Genomic DNA, 22,841 nt, shown 5'->3' with positions numbered 1-22,841 from the left:
ATGGTGTGGGAGGCAAGTTGTTAGAAGCAGTGAAAAGTTTTTATCGAGGATGTAAGGCATGTGTACGTGTAGGAAGAGAGGAAAGTGATTGGTTCTCAGTGAATGTAGGTTTGCGGCAGGGGTGTGTGATGTCTCCATGGTTGTTTAATTTGTTTATGGATGGGGTTGTTAGGGAGGTAAATGCAAGAGTCTTGGAAAGAGGGGCAAGTATGAAGTCTGTTGGGGATGAGAGAGCTTGGGAAGTGAGTCAGTTGTTGTTCGCTGATGATACAGCGCTGGTTGCGGATTCATGTGAGAAACTGCAGAAGCTGGTGACTGAGTTTGGTAAAGTGTGTGGAAGAAGAAAGTTAAGAGTAAATGTGAATAAGAGCAAGGTTATTAGGTACAGTAGGGTTGAGGGTCAAGTCAATTGGGAGGTGAGTTTGAATGGAGAAAAACTGGAGGAAGTGAAGTGTTTTAGATATCTGGGAGTGGATCTGTCAGCGGATGGAACCATGGAAGCGGAAGTAGATCATAGGGTGGGGGAGGGGGCGAAAAATTTTGGGAACCATGAGTCATACATACATTAAATAACCTTACCAACCAGTCAATAATACAGTCACCCCCTTTTTTAATAAATTCCACTGCAATACCATTCAAACCTGCTGCCTTGCCGGCTTTCATCTTCCGCAAAGCTTTTACTACCTCTTCTCTGTTTACCAAATCATTTTCCCTAACCCTGTCACTTTGCACACCACCTCGACCAAAACACCCTATATCTGCCACTCTATCATCAAACACATTCAACAAACCTTCAAAATACTCACTCCATCTCCTTTATACATCACCACTACTTGTTATCACCTCCCCATTTGCGCCCTTCACTGAAGTTCCCATTTGCTCCCTTGTCTTACACACTTTATTTACCTCCTTCCAGAACATCTTTTTATTCTCCCTAAAATTTAATGATACTCTCTCACCCCAACTCTCATTTGCCCTCTTTTTCACCTCTTGCACCTTTCTCTTGACCTCCTGTCTCTTTCTTTTATACATCTCCCACTCAATTGCATTTTTTCCCTGCAAAAATCGTCCAAATGCCTCTCTCTTCTCTTTCACTAACAATCTTACTTCTTCATCCCACCACTCACTACCCTTTCTAATCAACCCACCTCCCACTCTTCTCATGCCACAAGCATCTTTTGTGCAATCCATCACTGATTCCCTAAATACATCCTATTCATCCCCCACTCCCCTTACTTCCATTGTTCTCACCTTTTTCCATTCTGTACTCAGTCTCTCCTGGTACTTCCTCACACAAGTCTCCTTCCCAAGCTCACTTACTCTCACCACCCTCTTCACCCCAACATTCACTCTTCTTTTCTGAAAACCCATACAAATCTTCACCTTATCCTCCACAAGATAATGATCAGACATCCTTCCAGTTGCACCTCTCAGCACATTAACATCCAAAAGTCTCTCTTTGACGCGCCTGTCAATTAACACGTAATCCAATAACGCTCTCTGGCCATCTCTCCTACTTACATACGTATACTTATGTATATCTCGCTTTTTAAACCAGGTATTCCCAATCACCAGTCCTTTTTCAGCACATAAATCTACAAGCTCTTCACCATTTCCATTTACACCACTGAACACCCCATCTATACCAATTATTCCCTCAACTGCCACATTACTCACCTTTGCATTCAAATCACCCATCACTATAACCCGGTCTCGTGCATCAAAACCACTAACACACTCATTCAGCTGCTCCCAAAACACTTGCCTCTCATGATCTTTCATCTCATGCCCAGGTGCATATGCACCAATAATCACCCATCTCTCTCCATCAACTTTCAATTTTACCCATATTAATTGAGAATTTACTTTCTTACATTCTATCACATACTCCCACAACTCCTGTTTCAGGAGTACTGCTACTCCTTCCCTTGGTCTTGTCCTCTCACTAACCCCTGACTTTACTCCCAGACATTCCCAAACCACTCTTCCCCTTTACCCTTGAGCTTCGTTTCACTCAAAGCCAAAACATCCAGGTTCCTTTCCTCAAACATACTACCTATATATATATATATATATATATATATATATATATATATATATATATATATATATTTTTTTTTTTTTCTTTTTTTTTTTCGCTGTCTCCCGCGTTTGCGAGGTAGCGCAAGGAAACAGACGAAAGAAATGGCCCAACCCACCCCCATACACATGTATATACATACGTCCACACACGCAAATATACATACCTACACAGCTTTCCATGGTTCACCCCAGACGCTTCACATGCCCTGATTGAATCCACTGACAGCACGTCAACCCCGGTATACCACATCGATCCAATTCACTCTATTCCTTGCCCTCCTTTCACCCTCCTGCATGTTCAGGCCCCGATCACACAAAATCTTTTTCACTCCATCTTTCCACCTCCAATTTGGTCTCCCACTTCTCCTCATTCCCTCCACCTCCAACACATATATCCTCTTGGTCAATCTTTCCTCACTCATTCTATCCATGTGCCCAAACCATTTCAAAACACCCTCTTCTGCTCTCTCAACCACGCTCTTTTTATTTCCACACATCTCTCTTACCCTTACGTTACTTACTCGATCAAACCACCTCACACCACACATTGTCCTCAAACATCTCATTTCCAGCACATCCATCCTCCTGCGCACAACTCTATCCATAGCCCACGCCTCGCAACCATACAACATTGTTGGAACCACTATTCCTTCAAACATACCCATTTTTGCTTTCCGAGATAATGTTCTCGACTTCCACACATTCTTCAAGGCCCCCAGAATTTTCACCCCCTCCCCCACCCTATGATCCACTTCCGCTTCCATGGTTCCATCCGCTGCCAGATCCACTCCCAGATATCTAAAACACTTCACTTCCTCCAGTTTTTCTCCATTCAAACTCACCTCCCAATTGACTTGACCCTCAACCCTACTGTACCTAATAACCTTGCTCTTATTCACATTTACTCTTAACTTTCTTCTTTCACACACTTTACCAAACTCAGTCACCAGCTTCTGCAGTTTCTCACATGAATCAGCCACCAGCGCTGTATCATCAGCGAACAACAAGTGACTCACCTCCCTAACAACCCCATCCATAAACAAATTAAACAACCATGGAGACATCACACACCCCTTCCGCAAACCTACATTCACTGAGAACCAATCACTTTCCTCTCTTCCTACATGTACACATGCCTTACATCCTCGATAAAAACTTTTCACTGCTTCTAACAACTTGCCTCCCACACCATATATTCTTAATACCTTCCACAGAGCATCTCTATCAACTCTATCATATGCCTTCTCCAGATCCATAAATGCTACATACAAATCCATTTGCTTTTCTAAGTATTTCTCACATACATTCTTCAAAGCAAACACCTGATCCACACATCCTCTACCACTTCTGAAACCACACTGCTCTTCCCCAATCTGATGCTCTGTACATGCCTTCACCCTCTCAATCAATACCCTCCCATATAATTTACCAGGAATACTCAACAAGCTTATACCTCTGTAATTTGAGCACTCACTCTTATCCCCTTTGCCTTTGTACAATGGCACTATGCATGCATTCCGCCAATCCTCAGGCACCTCACCATGAATCATACATACATTAAATAACCTTACCAACCAGTCAATAATACAGTCACCCCCTTTTTTAATAGTAAATGTGAATAAGAGCAAGGTTATTAGGTACAGTAGGGTTGAGGGTCAAGTCAATTGGGAGGTGAGTTTGAATGGAGAAAAACTGGAGGAAGTGAAGTGTTTTAGATATCTGGGAGTGGATCTGGCAGCGGATGGAACCATGGAAGCGGAAGTGGATCATAGGGTGGGGGAGGGGGTGAAAATTCTGGGGGCCTTGAAGAATGTGTGGAAGTCGAGAACATTATCTCGGAAAGCAAAAATGGGTATGTTTGAAGGAATAGTGGTTCCAACAATGTTGTATGGTTGCGAGGCGTGGGCTATGGATAGAGTTGTGCGCAGGAGGATGGATGTGCTGGAAATGAGATGTTTGAGGACAATGTGTGGTGTGAGGTGGTTTGATCGAGTGAGTAACGTAAGGGTAAGAGAGATGTGTGGAAATAAAAAGAGCGTGGTTGAGAGAGCAGAAGAGGGTGTTTTGAAGTGGTTTGGGCACATGGAGAGGATGAGTGAGGAAAGATTGACCAAGAGGATATATGTGTCAGAGGTGGAGGGAGCAAGGAGAAGAGGGAGACCAAATTGGAGGTGGAAAGATGGAGTGAAAAAGATTTTGTGTGATCGGGGCCTGAACATGCAGGAGGGTGAAAGGAGGGCAAGGAATAGAGTGAATTGGAGCGATGTGGTATACCGGGTTGACGTGCTGTCAGTGGATTGAATCAAGGCATGTGAAGCGTCTGGGGTAAACCATGGAAAGCTGTGTAGGTATGTATATTTGCGTGTGTGGACGTATGTATATACATGTGTATGGGGGGGGGTTGGGCCATTTCTTTCGTCTGTTTCCTTGCGCTACCTCGCAAACGCGGGAGACAGCGACAAAGTATAAAAGAAAAAAATATATATATATATATATATATATATATATATATATATATATATATATATATATATTTATATATTTTTCTTTTCTTTCTTTCAAACTATTCGCCATTTCCCGTATTAGCGAGGTAGCGTTAAGAACAGAGGACTGGGCCTTTGAGGAAATACCCTCGCCTGGCCCAATTCTGTGTTCCTTCTTTTGGAAAATTAAAAAAAAAAACGAGAGGGGAGGATTTCCAGCCCCCCGCTCCCATATATATATATATATATATTTTTTTTTTTTTTTAAACTATTCGCCATTTCCCGCTTTAGCGAGGTAGCGTTAAGAACAGAGGACTGGGCCTTTTTTGGAATATCCTCACCTGGCCCCCTCTGTTCCATCTTTTGGAAAATTAAAAAAAAAACGAGAGGGGAGGATTTCCAGCCCCCCGCTCCCTCCCCTTTTAGTCGCCTTCTACGACACGCAGGGAATACGTGGGAAGTATTCTTAATCCCCTATCCCTAGGGATAATATATATATATATATATATATATATATATATATATATATATATATATATATATATATATATATATATATATATATATATATTTTATATTTATTTTTTTGTTTTGTCACTGTGTATGTGTGTGTGTGTGAATTTTTATCATACATATTTGCAATTTCCCCATGTTAGTGAGGTAGCGTTAAGAACCTTCTCTTCACCATGAAGAGGTATTTGCACAATTGCTGAAGGCTCCTGCAGCCCAAGGCAGTAACATTAGCTCTAACTCTTTACCCACTGTGCCAGACACTCATAAATAAAGTTACTTCTCCATCAAATGCTTAAACTGCACTCGGGTTACCTCTTCAATGTCATTCCTAAAAGACTATACAGAGTGGTGGACTTGCAGCTTCCATGCAGATATTAACTCCCTAAACCCTTCACATATCCCCTATCATCCTACACAAACACCCATGAAACAACAGCACAGAATACTTAGTCTCACTCTTCACAAACGAATCCTAGTACTGCACAGAACTTAAGTGAGAAACTAGACATCTTGCAACTCATTACCAGTGGTATCAGAAACAGTCTCATGGAAATTCTTAATCATCCCTTGAGAACACAACAACCACATAGCCTTCATTCAAGAAACTGGACTCACTCCTTCCCAGAACTACACAATTGTAAGAGAAGACAGCCAGCAAGGACATGCTGGAGGACTCATAATACTCATCCACCAAACCATACCATTTACCAAAACCTCTGATGCTAAACTTCTCACTCGCCTTACAGACATGGACCAGCTAGAGTATGGTACATATACTGTCCTCTGACCTCCTGTCCATCCTAATAAAACTGCTTCTGGCTTACTTAACCCACACATGCATCAAAAAGACTTCAACAAAGTACAGAAAAGCAGACTGGCCAGCCTTCATTCAGTGCATGGAAACAAAACTTTCCCATCCATAAATCATGCTATCTAACACTTCATCACCATCTCCAAACAAGCCAGCAGAAAGCATTTACCAGAAGGTCATAAAAAGAAATGTTAATGAAACTTTCCCACAAGTTACACACCTCATAAAACAAAGAAACCAGCTTAGACAGAACAACTGTTTATAGAAATTAGAGAACAAATCCATACTCTGAATAACACCATCACCAACTTAATCATTAAAAGGCAAACTACAAATTAGCACTCCTTCTTCAACACAGTGAATCATAAGACACACAGCAGCCAGCCTTTTTGCAAGTTAATAAAGATACATTCTTACTTCACTAATTCAGGACTCATTCTCGAAGCGCTTCAGACCCATTCCAGTGACATCCCTTCTCTCTTCCAAAGAACATACAAACATACTCAGAGACACTACTCAGAAATCATTCACAAACCACCCTCACCCCTAAATAACAGGCCTTGACAACATATGAAACTTTCACTTGAAACATTTTGGTCCACATGCAACCCAAGCACTTACAACATATACAACCACTCCTGGTTACTCAGAAAATATCCTAAATGGCCTGCAAACTACCCAGCTGCCCCTCTTACTGCTACCTTATATACTTCTGTCTTCAGTGTTGAACTTTGTGGATGAAAAACTATTCAACAACAGAATGAATCAAAGTATTCCACTCTTACCAACACAACATGGCTTCAGACCCAACCAGTCCATCACCACTTGACACACTGACCTCACACAGCATTTCTTAGATGGCTTCACCTAACGACAACCCATCTTGCATGATTCTAGTAGCAATAGACACCATCACAGTATTTTACACCATTTCCCAAAAGATCCTCACGCAAAAGATTCTTGACAGTACCCTCCATAAAAATGACTAAAAGTGGTTAGTCATTCACAATTGCTTCCCATATAAGACCCCTTAACTTTAGTGTAGTTACCCAAATAGCAGTTCTTTCTCCAATCCTCTTCAGTTTCATTTTCTTACAAAATTTTCCAGTACCTCCAGAAAATCACAACATTAAGATTCTTATGTATGCAGAATGATAGAGTACTCCTGATGAATGTATGGAAAAGTTCAAGATATTCTCCAGTCTTGTCCACAACATCTTTTAAAAAATTTTCTTTTCTTGCTATCCTCATTCCATTTTGTCATGTCAGGAAAAGTTGGCTTGCAGGTGTGTCACGCTTATCTTTGCTGTTGCACATCTTGATGATCCTTTGCTTTTAGTCATCTAATAAATCATTCTTCCCTCTTTCTTAACATTCCTTCCCTACTTGAATCAAGAGGCACCCATGTTCCTACATCTTTATGGTAATTATCTCAGAACCTTTCACCACACTTCCCTGGTTATAGGCTATTATACTGTATTAACCAGTCTGTATTCCCATAGAAATTATTGACAGTTTCCAAGAATATGCCTCCTCCATAGGTCTTGTCTCACCTCTTCTCTTTTAACTTCCTCATTTATCATATAGCCAGATTTTAGCATTACATATTTTTTTGTGATTATATGTATCCATCAGTTCAGTCTGTATCTCTAATGCCCATTCCCTCCAGAAACTCCCATCAAGAGGGTGGCCATGGCAAAAGAGTCTTCAATTATCCTGTCCTTTCATGCCTTCCTCACATACACCATTCCACACATTCTTCTACCATTTCTTTCCCGCTACTACTCTTCCACTCTGTTTCCACATGTTACAGGTGGTCATACTTTCATACCAACCCCTTGAATTGTACTATTATACACTCTCCTTTTGAACTCCTATTTTAAATGATTTCCACAAGCCAAAACCCCCTTAAAGTAATTTGTTTTCCCCACTCCACACTTAATTCCCTTTGCATTCCCTGCCATACCTCATCTCTCATACAGCCCTTCATTTTTTTCTTCATTTAGTGTAGTCATACCACATGCTCCTCTCAAATAGCGCATTGCCACAGCCTGGATGCTTGATCCCTGCGATTCATTCCATGTCCATTTTTCCGTTGCATAGGTCAGGGTCGGGAGGACTGTGCTGTCACATAATCCCTTCTACTTTTCCATACTTACACCTTTACCCTTCATTATTCTGTTAAGGGACCCAATGACTATTCTAACCCATAGTGCTCTCTCCCCGATCTCTCCTTCCATCTCAACACATATGTTGCATCATATATGATATTCTCATGATCCATGCAAGTGTGTGTGAAGATCAGGTTCAGTAACAATGGTGTCTGTGTCCCTATTTTCTAAGTTAACTGGTCACTAACATGTTGGTATAGTAAATTTTCCTATGTACACTTTAAAATCTTTTGTCTCCCTGACTCCCTGTCACAATAAGAATCTAACTTGCTTCAGTCTACTTTCTTATGATTAAAATCCCTATTATCAGTACTTTAACATATCTGAAAAGTGCATGTTTACTGCATCCTGTAACTTCCTGATAGTGGAAGGTTGCTGAAAATGACTGTAAATGAAATTATAACATTATGAAAGGGATGGAAGATTACAGTGTAATATGAGTTATGGATGAATGTAGATTTTTAGAAGTAAACTTCATTCAGGATATTAATGGAGTGGTTAAAGTTAAGTAGAGGCATATGAGAGACAAAAACTAGAAGTATATTGAAAGCTCTGGTGAATGGTAAAGATTAAATGAAAAGTTTGTAAGAAGCTTACATTATTGGGTCTTTATCTCAACTGCAGTGTAAGAATTTAAAAAAATAAGTTTATGTACTGATTGTGATAGGCCTAAGACACAAGAGATGAATCTTTTGTGTACTTTATTTGGACTTTGGATGATAGATAAGATACAGGTAATATATATACTGGTAAAAATCCATTAGAAAAGCACATGGATAAGAATGTTTTTTGATGGCACAGCCGTGCAGAAGATATGTCCAGCAATAGGTTGATCAGGAAGATACATACTGTGGTGGTTAGTCTGTGATTTAAGAAGTAAGAGGTAGATCACTGAAGAGATGGCTTGATGCAGAGAAAATTGGTGTTGAGAGGGTGCATGAGATTAAGTAGGAAAGAAAATATGCAGGATTAAGTTTGAAGAAAATAGAATGAGAGGAAGACAGCTAACAACGTCGGGGAATATTCTGAGGAGAGGATCAGTGAAGATATTAGAAGGATGGATCATGGTATGGAGATGACCACCACCCGTAGCGGAGTTCGTAAGGGAAAGAGGCATCAGAGATATAGATTGATAGGTGGATAATTCAGACATTTGTTGCAGTAGGTTCCATGGACAAAGGCATAAGGATGTCTTTCATAATTTAAGTTGGTTTTGTACCTTTGAGATTTGAGTAAGGTTTCTTGAGAACACAAAATCAGCAGAAGTTTGTGTATCTATCATTATTGTACCTTTCACCAGAGATCACCTACTGTCTTTTCACCCTTCTTATTAACTGCTGTTGCTTTAATGCTGCTTTGGATGGTCAGCATTTCCTTTACATTTCCCTCACCTATTCCAAAAGCAGTTTTACAGGCTCAGTAAGGAGGGATACTACCTACTTCCACACATCTCTTTCCTCTCATTCCTTACAGTAAACTATCGGTAAAATTCTTGTTACTATTATGAGGGTTCCAATTTAAGGAATTGAATTGATATAAGAATGAAAGTGGTATGTTGAAGCCCATGGTCTTAAGAAATTGTCCTTGTACAAAAGAATTTCCATGTAATTTTACTAACCCAGCATATATTCAGTGAATGGTTGAGTGACTGTACATTGTATATTTGATTTTTTTCTTTTCTTTTTTTGTATATGTATTGATTCAGTATTTCCTTACAGATTTGTATCATATGTGATGAAAAGAAGGTTGGCAGTTTCCCCATTAGTTGGGATGGCCTTTGTGTGTCAGCTTCTTGTAATGATGATAATGAGGTAGCTGTAGGAGGTGCTGACAACCTCATCCATGTGTATACACTCAGTGGTAACACATTAACAGAGGTTTGTACTACTTAGTACATTTACTGTTTTGTTTTGAATTATAACCTTATAAATAATTTGCCCTCTCAACAGAAACTTCACTGTATATATATTGTCATATGTGACCATAGATTGCATTTTTTTGATAGATTTTGTAGTAATTTTGTTGTTTATGGCAAAAGAGGAGTTATTCTGGATATGCTTATAATGCATAATTGAAGAAAATGAAGCCTGACTTGACTAATTGCAGAAAACTACTTTGGAACATCTTGGACCAGTAACTGATGTTGCCTACTCTCCAGATAAACAGTATCTTGTTGCATGTGATGCAAATAGAAAGGTAGGTTACAGTAATATTTCCACTTTTATAGAGATTCACTCCCCTTATAAATTTCTTTTCTTCTGGTAGTTAAGAAAACTTACTTTTATTTTTTCTGTACTCTGTGTGTATATGGATGAAATATATCCAGCTAACCATTACTTGAATTAGAAAAAAAATTTCATACTTATTTGCCAATTTTTGTAAGAGTGAGGTAGCATCAGGAGCAAATGAAGAATGGCCTCATCAACTCACTTCCACTTTAGTTTTCATGTATAATGCCTCAAAACCACAGCTTCCTGTCCACATCCAGGTTCTGCTTAGTATTTTATGCTTCATATGTCCTATTTCAGTCCATTGAGAGCACATCACCCTATGTATACCACGTCACTCCAATTTGCTGTGTTTGTTGTGTCCCATGCTTGCCTCGCTCCCTCCTGCATGTTCATGCCATGACCACTTAAGGATTTTGTCACTCCATACATTCTCCTTGTGTTTTTCATCTTAGTCATCCTTTCCTCATTCATCTGAATATGAACCGTATCAGCACACCCTCTTTAGCTCTTTCATACGTACTCCTCATACTACCATACCTCTCTCTTACCAGTCCTCCTTACACCAGAATTTTCAAAATGTTTGTTATATTACAATTTTGCTCCACATGCTGGATCATGGCTAGTCATTTTTCATTTGCAGGAAGGTGGGCTAGACACAAACTTTGATGGGAAATTGATATGTGAAACAGAATAGTTATGCCAATATTTGGCTTGTAATAACTGCCATAACAGATCACTAAACCTCAGGCACTGCCATACCTCCCATATGGGTACCTTCCACCAGAGATACCATAATTACATTTCTTTCTAAAAAAAATGGAAGTCAGACATTGCTTGTCCTTCCTGTCTGTAGTCAAGATGATCTGAATAAAGATGCTCATTTTTTCTGTTAACCAGTGATAAGAGTGATATTGCCAGTTTTATTGGTTGCAATCTGACCTGATTACCCAGAGACCTTTTTGATGATAAAAGGAACCAGTGCATTTATTTTTTTTCATTTATTTATAATTTAACCGGGACCAATTTCTGTGAGAGTTCTAGTGTTACTCAGCTCAAGGCTGCACTACTGCAAGTAGCAGAAAAAATATAGACTCCTTTGGAGTGAAGTTCTTTGACAGAATTTTATTGTCAATGATGCAGCTTCAGCAAAGATGACTTTTCACTCATGGTGTAACCACAAGTAGGTGGAGTCCCATAACACCAACCAGGTGCACCAAAACTCTATATAAATGAGGTAATGACAGTTATAGCACTAGAACATTCTGGGTCACCTTTAAATTGTATTCTGTGTTTGTGTCTTCCTTGTCAGATATTGTGAGACCAAGGTCATTATGGTGAAGTGCTTCTGCTAACCTCTTGCTAGTAAGAGAATCCATTTGCTCAACTTCCCCTTGCTTTTGCTACCACCTCCTCATGGCATTCCTTCTCCAGCTGAAGTAATCTTTATTCAAGAGCTCCTCATTACGAGGTTCTAGCTACTCACCCTTCTCAACTTCATCAAAGTGTGCATGCATTCTTGATACTTATGTGTCAACATCAAAACCTTGGGATCCATGAACATACTGAGGGCAAAGCTTCTACCACACTTGTGCAAACAATGCTGATTTCCTTCCAGGCCTCACTGATGATCATGATTGCATTCGTGATGGTAAAGGACTACTAGAATTCTTACACAGTCATCTAGTCCTTCTTTGTAGCCTTCACGAGTTTTACAAATGTTCTCCATAAATAGGAGGCCTTGACAGTAGATATCACCCCCTGTTCCATTGAGGAAAGATTACTTTAATGTTTTCAACTAAGTTCCTCTTTTGAAGGGGCATGACCAACAGTATTAGCAATAGGAAAGAGAATCTTGAAACTTATATTCTCTTATGCACAATCCTTGATCAGCTCCACATGGAGCTTTGAAGCAAATTAATCGCAGAAAATTTTATCTGTTATCCACCCCTTTAAATTACATATCCCTTGGGAGCTGTGAGACTTTCTGAATGGTAGACCATTAATGGTTGGTGCTTGAAAGCATCCTTGGCTTTGCTTCCCCTCTAGCAAGGTAAGGTGATCATTGGCAACTTTGATTTCTTGTTTGGTCTTTTCTTCATGGGAAATATACATTTCTCGAAGGCATTTTCTTCCAGAATAGTCTGGCCTCTCATAACAATTTAGCACATCCATTTTAACCTCACTGGTGATGGTCTTACACTTCTCAACACCACTGGTACCAGGAGAACTTAAATGACGCTTTGGTCACGTGATGCAAAGGGCAAAACACATGCAATACACATTATACTGCAGCACCATATGCTGCAGCTCTCTGTGACTGAAAAAGTGTAAATGAACCATCTGCATTATTCTAGAAATGGCTTAAATCAAATACACTCAAATAGATGGAAACCATGAAGCTTTTTGAACTTATCAAAATACCCCCTCCTTGCAAAGATGAATCTTCAGACCACAAAGGTATGAGTTTGTTGAGAGTACCTGGTAAGTTGTATGGGAAAGGGTTGATTGACAGAGTGAAGGCATGTACAAAGCATCAGATTGGCAAGGAACAGTGTGGTTGCCAGGGTGGTAGAGGAAATGTGAGTCATTTGTTTGCTTTGAAGATTGTGTGTAAGAAATACTTAGAGAAAAAGAACGATTTGAATGTGACATTTATGGATTTGGAGAAAGCATATGATAGGGTTGATACAGATGCATTGTGGAAGTCTTATGAATATATGGTGTTGGAAGCAGTGTGAAGATTTTATTAAGAGTGTAAGGCATGTTTACAAGGAGTAGGAGAGAGGAGTGAGTTGTTCCAGGAGAATCTTGGTCTGCAGCATGGGTGTGTTATGTCACTGTGGCTGATTAATTTGTTTATGGCCTATCTGTTTATCTATTTATGTATCTATATCTATTTATGTATCTATATCTCAGATGCTTGTTTCCTCCAGGAACTCCTATTAAGGGGGTGGCTACAGCAAAGGAGTCTCCACTTATTCCTGTTCTTGCATGCCTCCCTCGCATACACCATTCCATGCGTTCCTCCCTCATTTCTCTATCCCTCCAGTACTCTTCCTCTCAATTTCCCCTTATCAGGGGTGGTCCTCTTCTAACACCAGCTCTTTTAATTGTACTGTCATATACTTTCCTTGTAAACTCTCTGTCTTGCATCCTTTCCACATGCCCAAACCACCACATAGTATTGAGTTTCACCTACTTTATCGCTCCACAGTTCATAAACTGCCATACCACAACTCTCATACACCTACTCATTTCTTTCTTCCTTCCATCTAGTCATTCTGTCATACCACATGCTCCCCTCATATAGCTCATTTCCACAGCTTTGGTTCTTAACCACTATGACTCATCCATGTCCATGTTTCAGCTGCATAGGTCAGGGTTGGGAGAACTTTGCTATCCCTTAGTCCCTTTTTCACTTCCATACTTAAACCTCTACCCTCCATTATTCTGTTAAGGGATCCAGTGACTCTTCAACCCAGTACCACTCTCTCCCCTATATCTCCTTGCATCTCACCAAACTTACCCAAGATAGCTCCTGAATACTTAAATTCTCTCACCTCTTCAAGTCTTTCTCCCCCCATATATATAACACGGTTTAGTACACTTTTGTTTTTCATCCTATATTTTCACTCTGTTTCCTTTCAAACACCATTACTTTACCTCTCTTACTTGCATTTACCTTCTATTGCCTTTCCTTTCAAACACCATTACTTTACCTCTTGTACTCGCATTTACCTTGTATTGCCTACACTTAGACACATCATTCAACCCACTTACCTCTTGTGCTCGCATTTACCTTGTATTGCCTACACTTAGACACATCATTCAACTCACTTACAACCCTCTGCAACTTCTCTTCGCTGTCAGCAAACAATACAGTATCATATGAAAACAGGCTTATCACTAGCCACAGTACATCTCTACTTCCCCTTTATTTAGTTTTGCTTTCACATATCTTATCACTCCATCCATATAAATGTTAAAAAGCCATGGTAACATCACACAGCTCTGCCTCACACCCACATGTGTACTGAAACTTTTGCTCATCTCTCCATCTGCTCTTAAACATGAATTTGCTATTCTAGAAAACCATCACACCATCCAACAGTTGTCCCCCTACCCCATATATCCTGAACACAGCCTGTAAAGCTTTCCACTCGACTCTGTCATACACTTTCTCCAGATCCATGAAGGCTGCATAAAGTTTCTTACCTCTTTCTAGGTACTTTTCCAATAATTTTTTCCTCAAAAATCTGATCTACACATTCTCTGCATTTTCTAAAACTACTGTGTGCATAACTTATTATCCATCTCCGTGCACACACTTTTCCTTGTATACTTAACAGACTTATTTTCTTGTAATTGCCATATACATCCTTAGCACTTTTTCCATTAAATAAACGAATAATAGTAGCTTTCTGCCAGTCCACAGGCACATCCTTATGTTTCCGTGCTAAATTATATATCAAATGCATCGACTTTATTACATTTTCTCTTCCGTACTTCAGCATTTCATCCATAATTCCATCCACTCCAAGTGCCTTTCCTACTTCAGCCATATTATCTCCCTTTTTACCTCCCTTCTTGCTGTAGGCCCTAGCACTTGAATCCTTTTACTTCCATATAACAATTGGTGTCCCATCTTCTCACATTCATTAGTTTTTCAAAATACTTTATCCATATTCTTTCCACTTCCTCCTTTTGTTTCAGCAACTCCCCATCCTTACTTCTCACATTAGCGTTTCCACTCTTACATCCCTCTCTTTCCTTTTTCACCTCCTGCCATTACAATTTCTTATTTTCCCTAGACTTTTCCTTCAACTGCCAAAATTTTCATTTACACTTTCGTTGCTTTCCTTTCTCAGCTTATCGTTCCACTTACACGTTATATTCTTCCCCCCTTGCTTCGCTGAACTTCCTCTGGTAAATTTTAGAGCAATCTGTCATACACCTTTTTCTTCTCTTCTACTTGCAAAGTTAATCTCATCCATCCACCATGCATTTCCTTTTTTATTTCTATATCTCATGATCTTGTGTCCAACTACTCATTCTACAACCCTTAATAGTCGTTCTTTAAACATTTTAAACACCTCATTCACACTTGACTGCATTCCTACATTTACTGCACTTCCATCTAAACTTTTGGGCACCTTCCTTTCATACTACTTGCAAATTTTCTGATTCATCTCGCTTACCTTCTGTTACTTCTCCATTCTTCCTTGCACCATACCTTCATTTTTTTCCTGATCTGCATCCTCACAAGAATTGCGAAATGATCTGTCTCCAAAGAATCCTCTCACAACTTTAGCATCTTGCACTGCCTTTCATTCACTGCCTTATAGCCAGTCAAACTGTCTTGTTCTTCTCTTGCATCTTTTCTCATCCATGTATACCTCTGGATCATCCTGTGCCAAAAAAAGAATGCTTGCAAGGAATTAACCCTTCTCAGCACAGACATCCACAAGGTAACTGCCATTCTCATTTATTTCAGGCACTCCCCATTTACCAACTATCTTGCCAGTTTCATCACATCCTACCTTCACCTTCATGTCACCCATTACAACCACCTTTCTTTCCTTTTCATAACCATTTATACATAGCCACTGAAATTTCTTCATAAATCCATTTCATCCTCACCTTGCAGTCTTCGTATTCACAAGTGCATATACACAGCCATGCATACTTCATAGTTCGGTCTCTTCTTCACCGAAACTATTCTTGATCCATTCAATCCATGCTCTGTAACACCCTCCCATACTATTGTTGATATCAGGATTGAGTATCCTTCTTTCAATGTTCCCTGATAATTTTCATTCAATCCCGTCCATACCACTCTTCCATCTACATCCTCCCATAACTTGCATTCTTCATACACATGAAACGTATACATATATATATACACACACAGACATATACATATATACACATGTAGATAATTCATACTGTCTTCCCTTGTTCATTCCTGTCGCCACCCCATCATACATGAAATGAAAACCCCCCCCTCACTTCATATACCCTACCTATGGATGTGGGTTTCCCGCGTTAGCGAGGTAGCACAAGGAAACAGACGAAAGAATGGACCAACCAACCCACATACACATGTATATACATATATGTCCACACACGCAAATATACATACCTTTACTTCTCAACGTATACATATATATATACACACACAGACATATACATATATACACATGTAGATAATTCATACTGTCTTCCCTTGTTCATTCCTGTCGCCACCCCATCATACATGAAATGAAAACCCCCTCCCCCCACATGTGCACGAGGTAGTGCTAGGAAAAGACAACAAAGGCCACATTCGTTCACACTCAGTCTCTAGCTGTCTTGTATAATGCACCAAAACCACAGCTCCCTTTCCACATCCAGGGCCCCCAGAACTTTCCACGGTTTACCCCAGACACTTCACATGCCCTGGTTCAATCCACTGACAGCACGTCGATCCCGGTATACCACATCGTTCCAATTCACTCTATTTCTTGCATGCCTTTCACCCTCCTGCATGTTCAGGCCCCAATCTCTCAAAATCTTTTTCACTCCATCTTTCCACCTTCAATTTGGTCTCCTACTTCTTGTTCCCTCCACCTCTGACATATATATCCTCTTTGTCAATCTTTCCTCTCTCATTCTCTCCATGTGACCAAACCATTTCAAAACACCCTCTTCTGCTCTCTCAACTACACTTTTTATTACCACACATCTCTCTTACCCTTTCATTACTTAATCAAACCACCTCACACCACATGTTGTCCTCAAACATCTCATTTCCAGCACATCCACCCTCCTCCATACAACTCTTTCTATAGCCCACGCCTCGCAATCATATAACATTGTTGGGACCACTGTTCCTTCAAATATACCCATTTTTGCTTTCCAAGATAACGTTCTCGACATCCACACATTTTTCAATGCTCCCAGGACTTTCGCCCCCTCCCCCACCCTATGATTCACTTCCACTTCCATGGTTCCATCTGCTGCCAAATCCACTCCCAGATATCTAAAACACTTCACTTCCTCCAGTTTTTCTCCTTTCAAACTTACTCCCAATTGACTTGTCCCTCAACCCTACTGTACCTAATAACCTTGCTCATATTCACATTTACTCTCAGATTTCTTCTTTCACACAGTTCACCAAACTCAGTCACCAGCTTCTGCAGTTTCTCACATGAATCAGCCACCAGCGCTGTATCATCAGCGAACATCAACTGACTCACTTCCCAAGCCCACTCATCCACAACAGATTGCATACTTGCCCTTCTCTCCAAAACTCCTGCATTCACCTCCCTAACAACCCCATCAATAAATAAGATAAACAATCATGGAGATATCACCCACCCCTGCCGCAAACCAACATTCACTGAGAACCAGTCACTTTCCTCTCTTCCTACTCGTACACATGACTTACATCCTCGATAAAAACTTTTCACTGCTTCTAGCAACTTTCCTCCCACAGCATATATTCTTAATACCTTCCACAGAGCATCTCTATCAACTCTATCATATGCCTTCTCCAGATCCATAAATGCTACATACAAATCCATTTGTTTTTCTAAGTATTTCTCACATACATTCTTCAAAGCAAACACCTGATCCACACATCCTCTACCACTTCTGAAACCACACCGCTCTTCCCCAATCTGATGCTCTGTACATGCTGTCACCCTCTCAATCAATACCCTTGTATATAATTTCCCAGGAATACTCAATGAACTTATACCTCTGTAATTTGAGCACTCACCTTTATCCCCTTTGCCTCTGTACAGTTGCACTATGCATGCATTCTGCCAATCCTCAGGCACCTCACCATGAGTCATACATACATTAAATATCCTTACCAACCAGTCAACAATACAATCACCCTTTTTTAATAAATTCCACTGTAATACCATCCAAACCTGCTGCCTTGCCGGCTTTCATCTTCCGCAAAGCTTTTACTACCTCTTGTCTGTTTACCAAATCACTCTCCCTAACCCTTTCACTTTCACTCCACCTCGACCAAAACACCCTATGTCTGCCACTCTATTATCAAACACATTCAATGAACCTTCAAAATACTCACTCCATCTCCTTCTCACATCACCACTACTTGTTATCATCTCCCCATTAGCCCCCTTCACTGATGTTCCCATTTGTTCCCTTTTCTTACGCACTTTATTTACCTCCTTCCAAAACATCTTTTTTATTTTTTTCATACCATTCGCCATTTCCCGCATTAGCGAGGTAGCATTAAGAACAGAGGACTGAGCCTTTGAGGGAATATCCTCACTTGGCCCCTCCTCTGTTCCTTCTTTTGGAGAATTAAAAATGAGAGGGGAGGATTTCCAGCCCCCCGCTCCCTTCCCTGTTAGTCACCTTATACAACACACAGGGAATACGTGGGAAGTATTCTTTCTCCCCTATCCCCATCTTGTTATTCTCCCTAAAATTTAATGATATTCTCTCACCCCAACTCTCATTTGTCCTCTTTTTCGCCTCTTGCACCTTTCTCTTGACCTCCTGCCTCTTTCTTTTATACATCTCCCATTTATTTGCATTATTTCCCTGCAAAAATCTTCCAAATGCCTCTCTCTTCTCTTTCACTAATAATCTTACTTCTTCATCCCACCACTCACTACCCTTTCTAATCTGCTCACCTCCCACGCTTCTCATGCCACAAGCATCTTTTGCTCAAGCCATCACTGCTTCCCTGAATACATCCCATTCCTCCCCCACTCCCCTTACGTCCTTTGTTCTCACCTTTTTCCATTCTGTACTCAGTCTCTCTTGGTACTTCCTCACATGAGTCTCCTTCCCCAGCTCACTTACTCTCACCACTCTCTTCACCCCAACTTTCTCTCTTCTTTTCTGAAAACTTCTACAAATCTTCACCTTCGCCTCCACAAGATAATGATCAAACATCCCTCCAGTTGCACCTCTCAGCACATTAACATCCAACAGTCTCTCTTTCGCATGCTTATTAGTTAACACGTCATCCAGTAATGCTCTCTGGTCATCTCTCCTACTTACATACATATACTTATGTATATCTCTCTTTTTAAACCAGGTATTCCCAATCACCTGTCCTTTTTCAGCACACAAATATACAAGCTCTTCACCATTTCCATTTGCAACACTTAACACCCCATGTACACCAATTATTCCCTCAACTGCCACATTACACACCTTTGCATTCAAATCACCCATCACTATAACCCAGTGTCGTGCATCAACACTACTAACGCACTCACTCAGTTGCTCCCAAAACACTTGTCTCTCATTATCTTTCTTCTCATTCCTAGGTGCATAGGCACCAATAATCACCCATCTCTCTCCATCCACTTTCAGTTTTACCCATATCAATGTAGAGTTTACTTTCTTACACTCTATCACATACTTCCACCACTCCTGTTTCAGAAGTAGTGCTACTCCTTCCCTTGCTCTTGTGCTCTCACCAATCCCTGACTTTACTCCTAAAACACCCAAACCACTCTTCCCCTTTACCCTTGAGCTTTGTTTCACTCAGAGCCAAAGCATCCAGGTTCCATTCCTCAAACATACTACCTCTCATTCCTTTTTTCTCATCTTGGTTACATCCACACACATTTAGACACCCCAATCTGAGCCTTCGAGGATGATGAGCACTCGGAGGTGGAGGGAACAAGGAGAAGCAGGAGACCAAATTGGAAGTGGAAGGATGGAGTGAAAAAGATTTTGAACGATCGGGGTCTAAACATACAGGAGGATGAGAGACGTGCAAGGAATAGAGTGGAGGGGAACAATGTGTGTTATACCGGGGTCAACGTGCTGTTACTGGACTGAACCAGAGCATGTGAAGCGTCTGGGGTAAACCATGGAAAGGTCTGTGGGGCCTGGATGTGGATAATAATAAATAATGGGAACATCAGTGAAGCTTCTGACAGCTTACCTTCCACACCATATACTCTTAATACCCTCCACAGAGCATCTCTATCAACCCTCTCATATGCCTTCTCCAGATCCATAAATGCCACAGACAAATCCATCTGTTTTTCTAAATATTTTTCACACACATTTTTCTACAAACACCTGATCCACACTCTTCTACCACTTCTGAAACCATACCGCTCCTCCCAAATCTGATGCTCTGTACATGCCTTCACCCTGTCAATCAGTACCCTCCCATACAATTTTCCAGGAATTCCCAACAAACTTATGCCTCAGTAGGTTGAACACTCCCCTTTATCCCCTTTGCCTTTGTACAATTGCACTATACATGCATTCCACCAATCCTCAGGCACTTCACCATGGTCCATACATACATTGAATATCCTTACCAACCAATCAACAACACTGTCACCCCATTTCTTAATAGGTTCCAGTGCAATACCATCCAAACCTGCAGCTTTGCTGGATTTCATCTTCAGCAAGGTTTTCACCACCTCTTCTCTCTTAACCAAACCATTCTCCCTGACCCTCTCCCTTCACACACCACCCAAACTAAAACACCCTACATCTGCCACTCTTATCATCAAACACATTCAACAAAGTAATCAAATACTCACTCCATCACTTCCTGTTATCACTTCCCCCCTGCCTCCTTCACCAATGTTCCCATTTGTTCTGTTGTCTATCGCATGTTATTTACCTCCTTCAAAATAATCTTTTTATCCTCCCTAAAGTTTGATGATACTCCCTCACCCCAAGTCTCATTTGTCCACTTTTTCAACCTTTGCACCTTCCTTTTGACCTCCTACAGATTTCTCTTATACATTCATATTTTCCCACTTTCTAGTAATATGAAATAGATCTGTATCAATTTTTTCAAGAATTATTTCTTCATGGATAGTTGACAGGCTCATCAAATCATAAAATATACCTATAGACCCAAAAATGAAATGTAAGTGAATTTTAAAGATTTGGATACTTGTTTTGTCCATCTTAAGTATTCTTAAGGATGCATATTGTGTTATCAGTGCCTGATAGCTCTAAACTGCATTAGGTACACTTTACATTCAAAATTGAACGTATGATTTATCTGTATATTTTTACACCTGGTGGAGAGGGGATTGTCCCAGAACCAGGAAAACAATCTTTTTCCCCATTTCAGAAAAGATATTTGAAAGTTGATAAATGAAATTTGTTTTCAGGTGGTGGTTTATTCCCTTCCTTCTTTTGAGAAGTTCAACAAGATAGAATGGGGATTCCATAATGCACGAATCAACTGTATTGCTTGGAGTCCCGATAGTAGTATGGTGGCTAGTGGTTCTCTTGACACTATGATCATCATATGGAGTTTAAAGCAACCCAACAAGCATATCATCATAAAGAGTAAGGGATCTTTTCTTTAATGTTAATCAACTGGAACTTATGATATGTCCCTTTCTTTGGGTTCACAGGGGAAGCTGTGGGCTTGTATAATTTCTGTTTAGCAATAAAACTAAAAACATGGTAATGTTACACCATTGTTCATATTCTTTGCTGCTATGTTGGCTTGTGGCACTTCTAGTGAGACTGTAGACTCATCTTCACAGTCTTATAAGAAACTGTAGTAAGTTATGAGCAATGGCTTTCAAAAACTGATGGAAAGTAGTGCATGAAATTATCCTGGCTCAAAACAAATACTGTAGTTTACAAGTTTTTTCCTCAGAAAATACTTCACATAACTTTCTATTCTCCTTTAGAATTTTAAAACTTTTTTACCTTTTTGCCCAGTAGAGATGTACTTGAAAAAATAGTTGAACAGTCTTATCTTAGAACTTCTCAAGTTGATATTGCACGTTTGTATAATTTCTTTCTTTATGTTTTATGCCTATTTATTGACCACATAATTTTATGAATACAATAATATTTGGTCATACATCATTATTTCCTACTGAGATTTTGCATCTTGTACAATTCCTTTGTTGTAAAGTGAAATTTTCTTGCGGTTTCGTATTCAAATAAGAATTAAATTTTTAAGTGCACCTTGTATTGTTTTCAGAATGCATTGCATTTTGCATGATTTTTTTTGTTAATTTGTAATCGTTTTATGTTCTTGGAAATCATTAAGTTCTTTTTTGGTTTTAGCATATATGATTGTTTTCCTCATTGATCCCACTTGTCCAACAGATTCTCATCCACAAGCACAAGTTACTGGCTTGGTGTGGCGTAACAACGACCAGGTCATATCCACTGGCCACGATGGAATTGTGAAAATCTGGCATGTCAAGTTTTAGACCAATGGTTGTAAATGAGTTTCAGTTTGTTGGGATTATTCTAGTTTAGATGCATGCATACAAGTTATTATGTAGAAGACCACATACTGTATGTATAAGTAGCTGAAGAAAAACGTAGTGGGTTTTGTTACTAACTAATGCTCAACCTTTTAGTTAATGTCTTTTCTATACCATCTTCCCTATGAGTGCTCAGTGTACTTACCTTCCAAATCATGTTTCATGGATAGCATCAAATTTACATTAATTTTCTGTACAAAAGAAAGAAATACAAAAGAATGCATACAGCACAGACCATTAGGTCCTTTTGAGGCTGTTTGTGATAGCATAAGATATCAGAAACAGGTTTGTGGTAA

General features: G+C 39.9%; 1 protein-coding gene across 2 annotated transcripts in view; it reads left to right on the top strand.

Moving 5' to 3' along the window:
• The window catches only part of flr (actin-interacting protein 1 flr), a 278,566-nt gene that overhangs the window by 238,323 nt on the left and 17,402 nt on the right, over positions 1–22,841 (top strand). For both annotated transcript variants that reach the window (XM_071687385.1, XM_071687376.1), the window contains 4 exons: positions 9,779–9,937; positions 10,167–10,256; positions 21,421–21,601; positions 22,382–22,495. In XM_071687385.1, the coding sequence (XP_071543486.1) occupies positions 9,779–9,937; positions 10,167–10,256; positions 21,421–21,601; positions 22,382–22,488 (537 nt within the window). In that variant the 3' untranslated portion in view covers positions 22,489–22,495. The remainder of the gene's footprint in view (positions 1–9,778; positions 9,938–10,166; positions 10,257–21,420; positions 21,602–22,381; positions 22,496–22,841) is intronic.

Source organism: Panulirus ornatus, chromosome 3 (assembly GCF_036320965.1).
Source record: "Panulirus ornatus isolate Po-2019 chromosome 3, ASM3632096v1, whole genome shotgun sequence".
NCBI classification, from domain to species: domain Eukaryota; kingdom Metazoa; phylum Arthropoda; class Malacostraca; order Decapoda; family Palinuridae; genus Panulirus; species Panulirus ornatus.
This window is presented reverse-complemented; position numbering and strand designations above follow the sequence as displayed.